At 36.9% G+C, this 16,350-nt stretch overlaps 2 protein-coding genes, 1 long non-coding RNA gene and 2 other non-coding genes across 6 annotated transcripts in view; 3 read left to right on the top strand and 2 right to left on the bottom strand.

Moving 5' to 3' along the window:
• The first annotated feature begins 1,590 nt into the window (after nt 1-1,590).
• TRNAA-AGC lies at nt 1,591-1,663 on the top strand. Its single transcript has one exon. It is a non-coding gene; the product is annotated as a tRNA-Ala (tRNA).
• A 63-nt stretch (nt 1,664-1,726) lies between these two features.
• On the top strand, nt 1,727-1,808 carry TRNAS-AGA. Its single transcript has one exon. It is a non-coding gene; the product is annotated as a tRNA-Ser (tRNA).
• Nucleotides 1,809-4,407: 2,599 nt separating this feature from the next.
• LOC111438119 (protein N-terminal and lysine N-methyltransferase efm7) lies at nt 4,408-8,585 on the bottom strand. Its single transcript, XM_023076055.1, has 7 exons — nt 8,234-8,585; nt 8,064-8,125; nt 7,704-7,837; nt 7,089-7,234; nt 6,486-6,557; nt 4,803-4,901; nt 4,408-4,714 (listed from the first exon to the last, which is right to left on the bottom strand). The coding sequence occupies exons 1-7, from the start codon at nt 8,292-8,294 to the stop codon at nt 4,557-4,559; spliced, it is 732 nt and encodes a 243-aa protein (XP_022931823.1). The 5' UTR covers nt 8,295-8,585; the 3' UTR covers nt 4,408-4,556.
• An 850-nt stretch (nt 8,586-9,435) lies between these two features.
• LOC111438134 (LIMR family protein At5g01460-like) overlaps nt 9,436-16,350 on the bottom strand; it is a 9,247-nt gene continuing 2,332 nt past the window's right edge. Inside the window, exons 7-15 of one of the 2 annotated variants that reach the window (XM_023076081.1) lie at nt 16,076-16,138; nt 15,922-15,986; nt 15,164-15,273; nt 14,952-15,066; nt 14,761-14,826; nt 10,159-10,269; nt 9,992-10,058; nt 9,844-9,893; nt 9,436-9,756 (exon numbers count right to left, since the gene is read on the bottom strand). In XM_023076081.1, coding sequence (XP_022931849.1) covers nt 9,846-9,893; nt 9,992-10,058; nt 10,159-10,269; nt 14,761-14,826; nt 14,952-15,066; nt 15,164-15,273; nt 15,922-15,986; nt 16,076-16,138 — 645 coding nt within the window. In that variant the 3' untranslated portion in view covers nt 9,436-9,756; nt 9,844-9,845. Of the gene's footprint in view, nt 9,894-9,991; nt 10,059-10,158; nt 10,270-14,760; nt 14,827-14,951; nt 15,067-15,163; nt 15,274-15,921; nt 15,987-16,075; nt 16,139-16,350 lie in introns of both variants that reach the window. The other variant, XM_023076080.1, reaches the window with a different exon arrangement.
• LOC111438139 overlaps nt 11,529-16,350 on the top strand; it is a 22,560-nt gene continuing 17,738 nt past the window's right edge. Inside the window, exon 1 of the long non-coding RNA XR_002709621.1 lies at nt 11,529-11,539. This is a non-coding gene — a long non-coding RNA (uncharacterized LOC111438139). The remainder of the gene's footprint in view (nt 11,540-16,350) is intronic.

Consider the following 16,350-nt stretch of genomic DNA (forward strand, 5'->3'; position numbering starts at 1 on the left):
GCAGCGCGCGTGATTTGTCATTTTTTCTTTGTTTGGCCTCCGGTTGTTAGTTTTTCGCTCCAGTTTTGGTATTGACCTTACTTTTATGTGAATTAGTACCCATCAAGGAAATTTTAGAATTTTTGGAACCTTGTTCAGCAAGAAATTTGAGTTCAGGAAGGCACGCATCAACTGTGTAAGTAACAATTTGGATTTCCATGAGCAGTACTTGTAAGAACCGCGGAATAAGCATGCATGCTATCAAACTGATAAATCCTAGCTAGCTGAAACTAGCACATTAGTATACCAGCTATGAAAAATAATTAAATAATAAAATAAGTGGTACCTAGAATCGATTGACTAGAGGTTCACTTTAGAATGAGATTGTGATATCGTATGCATGTTAAAAGAGGAAGGAAAAATTTTGAAATCTACGCTACGAGTGAAGATGGATGCTAGCTTCCCGTTGAGCAAGTTTATATTAGTATTGCATGAACTGCTACATATTAACTCAACTGCATGCTTGCTTGTGGTCTTTCTTGTTGAGAATACGATGAAACGGCGAGCTTAGACTACGGCTTTTGTGACTAAGTAGGCTAGACAAAGACCTAGAACGAGATACCTCTAGGATACTTTGCATTCAGGTTCGCGAAAGAACGACTCGTAGACCCAGGCCCCAGTATTCTAGACCATGACAGTTTGAGAAACCTTGCGTGAGAGTCCTAGAGATGAATGAATCCATGTCTGAGCCACCATGATTCTCCCTAGAAAGACCTAGTCGGACACCACGGCAACTGTAGACAACCGAGATAGCCCACCAGACTTGAGCAATGTGGATAGTGTCACTAGAACCTCCACTTTCCTCTTTGCTCCAATACTGTATCGTCGAGACTATACTTCGATACTGAGATTGTTGAGCCAGGCAGCACCAGACAGAGTAGTGTGATTCGTGCCTCAACCTAGGGTGATAGCTAAGGGGTCACCTGAACAGTACATTTGAGCCGTAGAAACTCATCTATAAGTAGAGGAGCAATGTTGTTACAAGCTCATATGCGTGGGTGTGTCGGAGTGGTTATCGAGCATGACTAGAAATCATGTGGGTTTTGGCTGCGCAGGCGAACCTGCACTCACAATGAATTAGATATTCATTGTTGTGCATGATAGTATTGTTATCGAGCATTGCTAACAATTTGTGGGTCTTTATCTTTGTTTTTAAATATACAAATGCAATTTTTATTTTCGTAAAAATTATGGTAAATGTTTATACAAATTCATATGCTAGGGCGTGCGAATGGTTATCGAGCATGACTAAAAATCAACCCGGACTACACAAAATGAGGTTTTATTTAGACTTTTTACGTTTATATATAGAGCAAATTGAGGAATAGAGATTTGGACCCAATTCAGTTAATGAAAAATTGACATCTTGAATTTTTTTTTATTCTTTCCTATGATGAACTTTGTTGTTATTATTATTATTATATTGAGACCTTCATAATATTTTAAAATTTCCCGTAAAGTAAAATACTAAAAGTATCAATTCGCTGTTACTTAAAACTTTTATTTAAATATAGATTACATTTACTTTTAACTTTCATTATTTATCATTAAGGGGATGTAGCTCAGATGGTAGAGCGCTCGCTTAGCATGCGAGAGGTACGGGGATCGATACCCCGCATCTCCATCTTTTGTAATTATATTACCTAATATAATATAAATCTTAAATGATAACCTCGTATGCACAAATGTGGGCGTGCCGGAGTGGTTATCGGGCATGACTAGAAATCATGTGGGCTCTGCCCGCGCAGGTTCGAATCCTGCCGCTCACGCTTACCATTTATGTTGTTTTCTTTTAGATTATTCTATTATTTTGTTTGTTTCTTCTTCTTCTTCAGTTTTCTATATTGTTTCCTTCCTGATTATTCTATTATTTTTTTTTGTTTCTTCTTCTTGAGTATTCTATTATTTTGTTTATTTTTTTTCCTGATAATTCTATTATTTTGTTTATTTTTTATTCTTGATAATTCTATTATTTTTGTCTATAATTTAAATAATAATAACCAAATATTTTCTTTTATCTAAATAACTTGTATTCATTTTTACTTACTTATTCACTGATTAATGCTTACAAAAAAAAAAAAGAAAGAAAGAAAAAATCAAATCTATTGAAATTCATTAACAAAATTAAAACTCAGTTTTCTTGCAAAAATTCAAAATACCTTTATTATCAATTTAAAAGTTTATCGTAAGATTAAAATTGTGATATTTATTAAAGTGTAGGTTAAGATTGGAAACTTAATTATGTTTGGTATTTGATTTAGGATCTATTGTATAAATTCATAGTTCTTCTGCTTTAGTCAGAGGGCTAGGAGAGAAAGATTGTTAAATTAAAATTTTGGAAGAGTTTATAGAAGGCATTGGGTACTTGGTGTAGGTTCAGTACAGTGTTTTACCCTCAAACCGATGGACATTTAGATCGGTTATTTTAGATGATATGTTAAGGGCTTGTGCCTTGGACTTTGCAGGTAACTGGGAGGAACACTTGCATCTAGTGGAATTTGCATATAACAATAGCTATGAAGCAACGATCGAAATGGCACCTTTTGAAGCCTTGTATGGTAGGATGTGTCTGATCCCTAGTGTTTTGGCAAGAGGTGGGGAGTCAACGGTTATTAGGGCCTGAGTTGGTACGGAAGACGAACGATGTCGTGCATAAGATCGGAGTAAGAATTTAGACCGCGTAGAGCAGATAGGATCTCAAATTTGAGGTGGGAGATCACGTGTTTCTCAAAGTTGCTCCTATGAAAGGAGTGCGGAGGTTCGAGAAGAAAGAGAAACTTAGCCCCTCTTTTATAGGCCCATTTGAAATCATAGAGCATATACGCCACTGCATACAGATTAGCTTTGCCACCACCTTTCTTGTTATCGTCCATAATATGTTCCATACATCCATGCTCATAAAGTACACCTTGGGTAAGGGTTTCGTAAGCTTTTCTTTTCAAGAACTCTCAAATATGTAGAAGATAACCATCTATGACTTCATCTTGAGCAGATCTACGAGAGTTGAGAAGAGTTAGTGGGCGTCGTAAACGAATTCAGGAGAGAAAATGGAAGGGGAAAGAAGTTCGGCAACCACAGAGGTAAGGGAAAGAGAAAAAAAATCGAGAGAGGAGAGAAGTCACACGGCCCAAACGTGAAGGCGCCTTGCGCGGCCCAACCCAGCGTGTGACCTAGGGACGGCTAACCCTAGCGGAGGTTCGGTCCGTGGCGGTCCAACTAGGTCGGTTTTGCTCCTTTCGGTCCGTGGCGGTCCAATTTTGGCGCTGTTTTCACAAGTTTCTACCATTTTTATCATTGTAAAAACTATTTGAAGAGTTTAGCAAATTTTGGAGTTGTTTAAGGACGCAAACTTGAACAAAAATTGTCACGCTTCCTAGGTAAGTGGTACCTCATAACCTTAGAATTAACTATACTTTGGGTATGCATAAAAGTATTATATGAGAAGTCTGTCATAGAAATTTGAGCATGAAATGAGTTGATTTGATGTATGAAAAAGCACGTTGAACGTTATGAGTCTCAGTTTTCGAAGAATAAACTGTTGAGTTATGATATGACTAAAATTAAGAGCATGCCTTTGGTATGATATAAAACATGTTATGGAAATCTGATTACATATGTTTGAGCATAGAGTTAATTGAGATGACACATATGTTTATGAAAAGCATATATGGATTGAAATTTATGACTAGGTTTCCATGTTTAGATCATTATGATATGTCTCTGTTACATATGTTGCTGCAAACGGTGAAGGGTTCGCTTGTCCGGAGTCTGAATAACTATAGAACTAGCTATTTTATTTTGATGGTACTCGTGGGGACTAAGAAGTTTGCTAGTTAATTTCCTATTGGTGAATCAGAGGTCCACAGTGGTACATTAGAGTTGGTCGATCTTGTGACTCTTGATTTATTGTTCATGTACGTGAGTTAGCGGTTACAGGGACGTTTATGGGTTTGCTGGTTATACAAGGACGTTTATGGGTTTGCTAACTAACCCATAATCGTAAACCTAGCTCAATTATCAGGATCCAAATAACTATAGAACATACCTATTTTATTGGAGAATTATTTTTTATTATTTCCAATATTATGATCAACTTTTTTGTTATTATTATTATATTGATAGTTTAATAATATTTTAAATTTATCCACAAAGTAAAAATACTAAAAGTATCCATTCACAATTAAAACTTATGCTGTAGCTCAGATAGTAGAGCGCTCGCTGCATATATTTGATGCAATAGACGCGGGACCCCAAATATATACATATAGATATTACAATGATAACTTTATATGCACAACATTCTAACTTATAAATCATAACATTCTAACTTATAAATCATAAGAACCAAATTTATAAGAAGCCGACAAATTTGAAAGTTCAATTACTAAACTTCTAATTTAATAGAAGTATGAGAGATAATTTAAGTAAGAAAACAGCATAGTTTCTCAGTAACTTCCTAATATTAACCAACATGTTTAACTATTACAAATGTAATTACTAACATAACGATAAAAATTTTACTTGATAGATTGGATGCAATAGACGCGGGACCCCAAATGTTTTACTTCAAGACCTGCATTTTCACAGCCACTGAAGAACAGCAGTTCATCCTCCTTTCCAATTCTGCGCCTCCAGCTCATTACAAACATTGGCTTCGCCAAGGATTCACCACCCTCTGAAAGCACAAAAAAACCGTCAAAAAAGTTGCTGATATGTTCTTACCATGCCATGTAAAATCATAAAACTTGCAATATTGGCATTACCGTCGTTTTGAGAAGCCATTTTGTCGCACTTTCGCTTGTAATTGTACGACATGAGAAGATACGATAGCGTTTTTATCAAGTTTTGATACTGTTTCACATCTGAAAGGAGAGGAGTGAAAGGATTCTTTGTCAAGTTAGGAGATAATAACAGGATCTGAAGTTTGCCCTTTACTAATGGCGGCATCAGTAGCATAACCTATGATTCTATGATTCTATGATTCTTTTCACCCGGATCGAAAACGCCTGGTAATGTCCCATAAAAAATGCAAAAATCTACAAACTCATTGTGTGAATTCAGTAGATTCGAAAGCTTAGAAGGTTACTAAGTTAGAAAGCTTAGTAATGTTAACACAAAGCTTAACAAGTGGACTAATAATGTAAGTATTCCATAATAACAGTCTCCACAAAGGTCCTTAACAATGCAGGTTTTAGAAACATTGTGATTGTCTTTCAAAATGTTACCATGTGGACTCAATCAGACTCAAAATTTACCTAGATTCAGCGGGCAGACAAAGTTTAAACAGAACGTTGGATGGTTCTAACTAGAAAAGCCCGGGATAACAAGAAAAAGAAAAGGGATAAAAATTAAAGGGATGATAGACATGAGACAAGACCTTTGGTTTCTATCCGGACCCAATGAAAAAAATTAGGTTGGGCACTCCCACTTGACTAAGTTTCGGAAGTCATGCTCTTCTCTTGAGCAGAGAGATGATCCCCACGACGAGAAGAAATTGAACCCATGCACTCGATCCTTGTTCAAGAATTGTTTTTGATCCATTTTGACCTGACGGGGCTTAGGTTTGGGAAAAGATTCCCATTAGCAAGGAAAGAGAAGACGACAAATTTGGTTTTGTGCTGTACTAGATAAGGTATACTAAGAGAAAAGCTTATCTAACAGTGGTTACGATGTATTTTATCTAGTAATTCTCATTCCCCTCTTTTTGTGACTCTTTAGCATATATTCGTACAAATTAATATCTACGTATTATCTAATAATTCTTAGACCACTCTTTTTAAAAGTATAAACAGTCTTGCTCTCAATTATGTGCAAACTCTTATTGAGGTGGAGACAGTAGAGGTTATTCTCGGCAAACACAGCACGGAAACCCGGGTTTTCAGCATATGAATCACAGCTCCTCCTTCACTCAAAGAGTTTGGAGGAATTGTTTCAAGTTCTCAGGATCCATTGGTGCTTTCAGCAGTCCCTTTTCTCAAGATATCCAAGGGAGGAAGGAGAAGTTTTATCAACAAATTTTGTTTTTGGTATCCAAATGGCGTATTCTATCTCTCTAAATTATTTTTTATAATAATAAACTTCAGCTAAGATTTCTTTTCTAAAGCTCCTTTCGGCTCCTTGGGGTATGGGACCTAAATAAATTTTGTACCTCTGATAAGACCAACGAGAAGTTCTTGTTTCGTATTATTAAACAAGAACATCAGCAGTGACTTCCAATAGACCTCAAGTTCCAGCGAGTCAAATCACTTGAAGTTTACTACTTTCCGTCTCTCTGATTAATTTAATGAAAGTGAAGAATTTTAAATCTGAAAAGTTATTAACTGTGGTCCAAGAACAAATGGGATTACTATTACCTAAACACTTGACTTTTTTTTTCCCCATCGAAACTGAGTTGATTAAATCCTGGAAAAATATCTCAAATAAACAAGTAAAGACAAGGAGCTTACACAATAAAATATCGCTGGCAATGACAAGATCCCAGTCAGGATCACTAATTGGAAAGTTCTCTCCCCATGTATCTGAAAAGGAAAAATAGTAATGTAAGAACTATGTAATATTCTAAGATCCCTGAATAAAGACAAGTTTCGAAAAAAAAAAAAGATTTTAAAGAAAAATCCCAGATAATGACAATTACATAAAATTATTTTCTTGGCAGCTCCTGAAATACTGAAGAAAATGCTGCTGAAACAAAGTAAAAGCCAGCCCAGGGGTGACATGCTCACCGCTTCTAAAAGCCAACCGAACGATGAGTTCAAAGGTATTAGCACATCAAATTCAGTCTTCTTACGTTAATAAAAATTGTTTGGACTTAAAACAAAAAAAATCTTCAAAATTCTGGAATAAATCAAAACCGGTTGGAGAATCATTGTCGCTATGAATTATATTTGATCAGAGGGGAAAGATTACTACTTCAAAATGGTGAAATATTTCTTTCAAGAACTTCAGAAGAGTAATGTTTCATGAAAGATTCAATAGAACCGCAGCCATATTATCTTAGCATCACAAAGTCTTATCCTTTAATCTATAGAATAGAAAGAGAACTCACGCACGCTTTATGTGAGGAAGGGCCGGTGCAATTCCATTCACACTGCAATTATAGGCGATGTTGTCTTCAATTTCCTGATCATCATAGTCCGATGTTGTAACATCAAGATTAAATGACTTTCGTAGAAATATCGCCAACGAACCAGTGCCACTGCAAAAACAGGTGCAGAATTAATAGACGGTGGTGCATATATAGGAGATTGAGAAGGCTGTACATACAAAGAGACTAAGGCATAGAAGAAAATTAAAGTGCAATCAAAGAATTAAGTATTTTGGTCGCTCAAACTTACAAACATTTTACTTTTCCTTTTAACTTTGCATAAAAAAATCATTTGAATCCTTAATGTTAATTTCATGTAAATCATTTAATGGAAACTTGACATAACATTTCTTTTAATTTACTTGATTTATAAATGTCTATATGGCCAAGCTTTTGAAGTAATATGTAATTGAACAAGTGCCAGTTTTCAAGATGAAAATGGGCTGATGAAAAATTTATCATTGGTAAGAACTGACATACTAAAATATGATATTCCAAAGTTGATCTCTATATAGAAATTAAGGGATGAACATTGGATTTTAAAACTTTGCTAACTGCCCAAGCGATTGAATAATTGTACCTTCCCAATTCAATGCATTTTCGTCCTCGAATCCAAGACGGGTTTTGAACCAACCATTCTGCAAATGCAAATGTCCCCGGCCAGAGCAAATTTGCATTCAGCTCATGAAATGAAAACTCTCGAATAATCAATTCCTGCAGTTCAATGCCAATGTCGCAGTGTGAGAAAACAAAAATCCACATAAACAAAACAACTCGAGCTGCCAGTGGCATAACAATTTGCACTGCGACTTGCACCAAAAGAACTCCATCTTAGGTAAATCATCAGCTTAAAATTAATGCTAAGAAAGTAAAAAACAAAGCATCTGACTACCTCTATTACGACATTCTTAAGAAAGAACTTCAAGAAGAGAAACAATACCATTCCAGGAAATTGATGCTTCCTTTCCTCATAGCTCTGCTGCGTCTCTGAAGTTCCCTCATCTGAGCAAACAAACAGGGAGAGGATCGAAATACATCATCCTAAAGAAGTAAATCATAGCACGATCGACAAGAGGCAGGGAGAGATGGAGATAGGAGTGAAGTAAGTACCATTAGACGATTCGTCCTCGTCGGGGAAAAGCGACGACGGAGAAAACAGAGCTATGTCCATTTCCTTCTTGCAATTTGCAGAGAGATGCAGAATTGAAGGCACAGAATGAAGCTATGTATGGCTGAGCGGCGCAAGCGAAATCAATGGAGCTCGAATTTACTGCTTCGTGAACCATCAAACGTGACTCAAATTCAATTGGATTGCCATTTACGAGCGAGAGCGGGACGAATCTGCCTGGATGAAAATTGAAAACCTAATCAACTGTTCTCCAGTTCTCGAACGACATGTAGTTCGAGCCTCCGAGTACTAGTACGACTATGAGGAATTAAAACGACATGCCCATCAAGAATAATTCCTAGATGAGAATCCGATCAAGAAAACCTACCACTGCGTCGATTCTGTAGAATTTAGTGGCAATTTTATTCGGGCGAGATTCTAAAATTCCAAGATCATCGAAACTTCTCGTAGGTAGAGCATCTATTCTTCGATCTCGACCAATCGATCAACTTGCTTTGTTGTGTTTGCATCAGACTTGTTTGTTAACTCAAATTCTAGGAACCAACTCGACACCATACCAAATAGTCACAATCACAATATAGTGGGACTCCGAATGTATCAGACGTTTCTTTTTTTATCTTTTTCTTTTCTTTTCTCTTTGGTTGGTATTGTTCCTCATTGTCAAATCTTGATATAATGTATGGCCAATAATATGATTATTTATTCTTAAACTTAAATTTCACTCACCCATGGAAGAAAATGATCTTTTGCTTCATCAGTTTGATAGATATAAAGTTATGATACATTTATTTAATTTGCTATAAAAATTGGCTTACAATACGAAAAGTAGACTTCAATTTTATTGTTGGTATCAATTAAACTATAAATTTGTAGTTAAAAATAGACAATGGAACATAGAAAAAGAATAAGCTTCAAAGCTCCTAATCCCACTTGTGTGTTCTTAGTTTCACAATGTGTGTAATAAGGTTTAATACATTAATAATTTTACCATTTAAATTTCATTTGTGAGTATAAAATTTATAAAAAATATATATATATATGGCTTAAAATATAAAAAGTATAATATTTTTATAATTTAGCCATATAAATAACATGGAAAGGCGTACATAGAAAATGACACATAATAAGCAACCAAACCAAACCAAACCTTAGCACTGATCTAAACAGAAGAGGAAAAATAAAATAAAATAAAATAAAAGCATCAATATGAATTAAAGAAATGGTACAACAACAACTATTTCATCCTCAATTGGCTATATTACAAAGAAAGGTATTTCCTAAAGACCGTTTTAGAGCGTTCAAAGAACCAACCATTTTGTTAATTTTACATGCCCTAAGCCAACGTAGAACCCAAATCAAAGAAACAATACATACAAAAGAGGCTTTTTAAAGTACACACAGTCAAGAAGCAGAGCAGCAGCACTCACAATGTCTCACTCAACTCTGGATTGTTTTCAGCCAACTTCACAAAGATTCAACAATGAAAGACTCCGCCAAACGCGATCTTCAAATAGATTAATGTAAAAAGGATGACGAATAATAGAGAATTTGTTGGCCTAGTCAGTTATCGATTTGTCGAGGAAACACGTACGATTACGAGGAAAGCTGGAATCTGCCAGTGGGCTTCTTTCTTCTCCATCCCTTAAAGATTACAAGACAAAAGGAGAAACCATGGAATCAGAACACCAAGAAAATGGGAGTTTAAAGCACAAACAAGGACATTGGTTTTGGAAGCTTACGAATGCAGCGTAATACACGAAGGTTAATCCCGCCAACGCAACGAATGCTATTTGAAACACATTATACCTACAATGCAACAGCCAAGTTTATCGAACCGAATGAAAAACACACACATGGAAAAGATTCAGAAGCAGAAAAATCAGTACATAAAATTCAACTCACTCACTTGTACAAATATTTGATACCGCGAAGAGACTGCAATGTGTGTCCAAAGATTTCTTGTGCCGCAGTTGCTCGTGCATAATATGCAAATGCCGTGGAGCAAAACTGAATCACACTATAAAATAGAGAAAAGGCATGCTATAATCAACCAAGAAAATTGATTAAGGTATGGAGTTCCCTTCTAATTTCATACATGACAACTGCTTAACATTTAATAAACATGTTCTTAAGTTTAGACTTTACCGAACATCTTAAATTCATCCAGCAGTGTCCCAAAAGAGACCAAATAATTGTACTCGTGCTTGGTTATCCAAGAGCTCAATATATTAACAAAACAATTAGAGGCAGCCCCTCCCCATGCGATGTACTCACAAACTAGTACTCCTGCTATGTCATAACCATACTTGACATACTTGAAGAGAGTAGGTTGTGACTCTCACAAGTGATGACATAGAAGATGACATATGAGTGTCACCTATACCACATGAGGACCGAGAAAGACAAGTATCATAATGTGACCGAGGAAGACGATATATCATCTAATACACCAAGAAGGATGGGCAAGATTGTCAAGCTAGGTGTAAGCAAGAATAGAAGCGATAGTGTTATCAAGGGTGTCAGAGACAAACTTAATGGAATGAGTTGGGGTCCAAGCCATAATACAAAAGTCAAGGTTCCATCATGAGATTCGACAAGCAGCTCTGAGTTAAGTCCGTATAAGTGAAATATGTAAGCTTGCCAAATTTGATGTCAATCGAACACCAAATAGACACTCCACATTGACTATTGTTCATCGTTACTATTAATGTCTACACTTGCCAGATAAAAAATGTCTCAATATGTACTATATAGGGAGGCATGGTGTTGGCTCTCCACCACACCTAGGCCTCAAAGTTACCCTATGAACTATATGTGTGTCATGGGGTGAGCAAATGTTCCAAGACGAGTGTCTTGGGTATCTTCCTTTGGAAATAGGTTTTTGAGAATAATGTAGGGTGGCACAAGGGTGCCGACATGTGCCCCTTCCCTAGAGTCAGAGGTTGAGATATAGAGTCGACAATGGCATCGTATATCTAAATGACTTGGCAGGGGGATACAGGAGGACTCATGCCTTCGATGGATGGATGGATGAATATTCTAGAGGTCTTGAAAATAAAGCTAACACATGGGTCGATTCTCGATAAGCATGCTTAAGCGACCTGCAAAGGTCGATGACATCTTGAAACTTGATATCGTATCATGAAGTATCAATGGGACTCAAGAGTTCTCGATTAACATGATAGTTGGCTTTATGCTCATTTAAGCATTATAAAGTCTCGATAAATGATGCAATCACTCGCAAAGCTCTGACAAGGCGTTTTAAGGCCATTTATACCCAATGAAGGGTTCGAATGCATCCAAGTGAAATTCTAGATCGATGTAGAAATGTGCGGGTCATATTGTAGAGAACCTACATGATGAAATAAGATGTGACGTTGCATTTGAAGGACATCGACCAAGAGTAAAGGCAAGGTTGAGTCTTAGGACTTCGCCTAGAGTAGAGGTAAGTCAGCTAGAGTAAATTGAAGGAAAATATACACATGAGCGATGTGTATGGCCGAATAAAACTTAGTTCCACATGAATCATCTTCAGTCAAAAAAGAAAGAACTTTGTTTAAGATTTGATGAAGCCACAAAGATGACCGAAAAGTATAACGGGACATGAGTTCCCCCTTAAGACTAGTCATGATTGTGTGTAAGCCATGATGTCGCATGGTTTAAAATGTGCGACTGTGATACCAAGCTCATTTTCCAAGGGCTTGGAGATCCATTTTAGAAAAGAGATGATGAGAAGGTGTAACATTTAAGATGTCTTCCAAAAGGTCATTACCACTAGAGGGATAATGATAATGATTGCAAACATTGAAGCCAAAGGTCAAGGTGACATGCTAGTCGAGTGCCAAGTGAGAATTGACGAAGTCCATGTGGGTGGACAGTGTGGCCGAGTTAAGAGCCTTTTGATAAAAGAAAAAGTAATCCTAAGAATGGACGTCATGGTGAAGAGAGAGCATAGGTAAGTAACTCAAGTGAATTGGTTGCTTGCTTGCATGTGGAAATGCTGCTAGAGAAATGAGTACGCATAAGTCTTCCACATGCCTAAGTAAGTTGCTTCATAAGAAGTTGTTGAGACCAGCGTTCCCTCAAGAAGGAACACTAGGTAGGATGTAACAGATAAAGAAGAGAGAAGTTGTAGCAAGACCAGAGTAAAACATCATTGTAGCATTTGCTACAAGAAGTGGCCACAAGTTGAGAGTTGGTTGAATGGGTGCCAGCAAGTGAGAAGGCTGTGTCATAGAGCTTCCAGACTTTGCTACCGCGTATGGGCTGGTGTCATAAAGAGGCAATACAAGGGTAGTCTCACCCTAAAGAGTTCATTGTTACAAGAATGTGTATTGAAGTGTCAAGATTACGTTGGGGCAAGTGTCACCAAGCTGACCAAGAAGCATCCGAAGTTAGCTATGACCAAATGACATCAAAAGCTTTGTCTTGCATATGTTGCGAGTCTCAAGGCCAAGTCCTAAGAATGGGCACAAGTAGGTCCGAAGGTGAGAACTCTAGGTCCTGAGCATTTATCATATTCGTTCTAAGATAAGATTATTATATCACGAGTCAGTTAGCAACCAAAGGTTGGAATTGATGCCAGAAGGATGTCAAGACTAAGTGGAAGAGAGTGCAAACCACTATGTCAGTGAGGACGATGACTAGTTTTAGTAGATGAGAGTGTCGCAACCATTCTAGAGGAAGGTAAGTTGTCACTCCCACTAGTGATGATAGATAAGTGATGCCTATCGGACCACATGAGGATCAAGAAAGACCAGTGTCATGATATGGTTAAGAATGACGATACATCTAGCACAACAAAAGTAGAGAGCTCGGTTGTCAAGCTAAGCTGTAAGCAAGAATAGAAGTGACAGTGTTGTCATGGGTGTCAGAAACAAGCTTAATGGGACAGATGAGGTACAAGACATAATCTCAAAAGTCGAGGTTCTATCATTAGATTCAACAAGCCGCTCTGGAGTTAAGTCCATATAAGTTTAATATGTAAGCTTGGAAAACTTAGAGTTAATCAGACACCAGACAAATAGTCTAAGTTGAGAGGTCTCAGGGCCTAAGCTACCCCATGGCGGCCCCCATGGCACATGCATGTATCATTATGGACAAGTGTTACTAGACACTTGTCTAGGACATCTTCTTTTGGGAATGGGCCTTTTATAATAGTGTTGGGTGGCAGAGGTGTTGTGGCCTGTCCCTTAAGTTGGAGGTTGAAATATAGGGTTGAGCACCACAACATGTAGAAATGACTTGGCATGGACATAGAAGGGCTTACTCTTCAATAGTGCTTAAATTGATGGATGTTCGAGAGGTTCTGAATACAAAATTGACCCATGTGTTGATTCTCGATAAGCATGTCCAAGCGAGCTGCGAAGGTCGATGACATCCCGACACTCGGGATGACATCATGAAGCATTGATGAGACTCGAGAGTTTTTAATTAGCATGATATTTAGCTTTTATGCCCCATTAAGCATTATAATGTCTCAATAAGTCTTGGTTAGTGCTCAAATCATCCGATAAGCTCTAGTTGAGCATTTTAAGGCCAAGTTGACCGAATTAAGGGTCCAAACACATTCCGATGAAGTTTCAAATCAATGTAGAAGCATGTGGACTGTGTTGTTGAGAACCTAGATGATGACATGAGAAATAACATTGCATTTGAAGGACCTCGGCCCATTAAAGTGACAATGTCTTCCGGTTCTATGGCGTAAAGTAGAGGCAAGTTAGCTAAAGTTGCAATTTTAGAAAAATACATGTATAGGCAATATATATGGCCGAATGCAAGCTTAGTTCTGCATAATTCATGTTTGGTTGAGGAAGAAAGAACCTCGTCTAAGGTCTAATGAAGCCATAAAATGAGCAAAAAGTAAACAGAGCTTGAGTTTCCCCTTAAGACCGGTCCATGATCGCGTGTAAGCCATGACACCGCAAGGTTCAAAAACTACAACCGTGACACTATGCACCTACGATTTGTACAGTCAACAAGTGGCCTCCTAGGGCTAGAAGGATTCCAACACCAAAAAAGTAGACACTTGGAAGAAAACTGGAACCGTAATATTCGGTAGGGAGGAGTAATGGGATTCTTAATGATAGAATGAGGGAGTTTAAAGTTTTCTCACTCTTCAAAAAAAGAAAAAAAAAACACCTTGTTTTATAATTTTGCGTACGCACTTGTGTGGCCAGGGGTGCTGTATTTCAAACAGAGAATTCAGCAATCATTCTCCCTTTTTATTCAATTCAATCATCGAGGTTTTGTAGCATCTTTACTAAGGAGAGGGGTTTGAGACCTCATCTCCCTCCTCCATCCCACTTTGTACGCCCTTTAACATTAATGCTACGTTCCTATCCATATCCATACAAATGTATCCCAGATTTTATTACTCTACATTGTTTCTCCATTAATGATTACTATTGGTTCCCACAGAAGAATTTTAATGCAAGTAGATATAATAAGAAATAAAAATTGATTTAAAACGGGATAAGAACAAGCAATAGAACCTGAAGATCCCCACCTGATAGAGCAGAGGAGGATAAGCCCCACATTAAATAGGAACGAGTTCATCAGAGTGGCTCCCCACCTATATGCAAGCATAGACAAAAGGGAAGCAAAACCACGACATCAATTTCCAGTAATCAATAGCTGGAAAAACAACAAAATAAAAGAAAAGAAGTAAAAAATCAACACTAAGAAGAATGTAAGTACTTCATGGGATGAATTGTGATAAAAACTAGTCTCAAGCCAAGCATCATGGCTCCAGCAACTACTGCAAGAAGAAGGTAGAAGCAGAAGAAGGCAAAAGCTGCAGTTCCAAGAAGACCTGGTGACATAGGAAAATAATCAACATACCCACATTCATCACAGAGAAAAAAAAAAAAAAAAAAAAAAAAAAAGCAAAATGTGAGGAAAAACTGTACCCCAGACATCATCCAGCTTGATAAAAACTTCATTCAGGAAAGGAGAAAGCGGGGGATCAATTAGTAGATATATAACAATATGTACAACCCAAGCCACTGAAACAATCAACCTGACGAATAGAAAAATGGGTAAATTATACAATGTGACTGAATGTCTCAAATCTGAAAAAAATACAGATACACTCAAGTGCATAAACTTTCTCAAGGAACTTATTTCCAGAAGAGATGGAACATAACTATGAAAAATAAAAATAAGAAATGCGCCAACTAGGTCAACTACCTCGTGCAGATAAACATAAAGAAACAGGGAAGTGAAATGGACATCATCTATTCTCAACAAAGAAAAACAAAAAAAAAAAAAAAAAAAAAAAAAAAAAAAAAAAAAAGAAAAGAAAAGATTTTAAGAAACCCACAAGATCCTGATGTTAGAAGAGCAACACAATGTTTTATCAAGTTTTCCACTAAATATTCTCTTTCCGTTGTTGATGGTTATAATAGATATAAAATGCGACTGAAATGCAACCCCCTCCTCCAATATTATCTACCTCTTAATCTAGCAACATATATATATATATATATAGACACACACACACACACACACATTAAACCAAGATGCCACCTCTCCCACTTTTCAATTAATCGCTGTGCACCTATTTTTTAAATAAAACTGGAATGTGAAACAGCTGCTAGGCTGACAAAAAAGAAAAGAATAGAATATTCTTGAATATAAATATCTTGGGGGATCATAACTTCCTTACCCCAAAATTCCGAACACAAGTTTTGCCAAGTAGCCAAGAACAGTCATTGCCCATGCAGTCTCCGCCTGTATATTAATATTTTCATATAGGAGATAATAAAGTTATAGCAATTGTCCAATAGAAAAGATTACAGAAATTATATCCAGCAGTCCACCTTTTCTCCTTGTGGGTACATCTCTTCTAAAAGCTTTACATCTTCTTCCAATTGAAGCAACTCCTACAAAATTAAACAAGTAGATGTACCAATAAGCACAGTAAGAATTAAGGATGAACATCTTAAATCAAGCTTCAATAATGTATTGAAGTTCTCATCTAACAAAGATGATACTCTAAGGACTTCTAGCCAAAGCTGAAGTTCTTCAGTATTTATATGATAACAGTGAAGAATGCAAGTATTCAAAACAAAATTCAAATAGAATTGGGGGGGGG

Source organism: Cucurbita moschata, unplaced genomic scaffold (genome assembly GCF_002738365.1).
Source record: "Cucurbita moschata cultivar Rifu unplaced genomic scaffold, Cmos_1.0 Cmo_Scf00072, whole genome shotgun sequence".
In the NCBI taxonomy this organism is placed as follows: domain Eukaryota; kingdom Viridiplantae; phylum Streptophyta; class Magnoliopsida; order Cucurbitales; family Cucurbitaceae; genus Cucurbita; species Cucurbita moschata.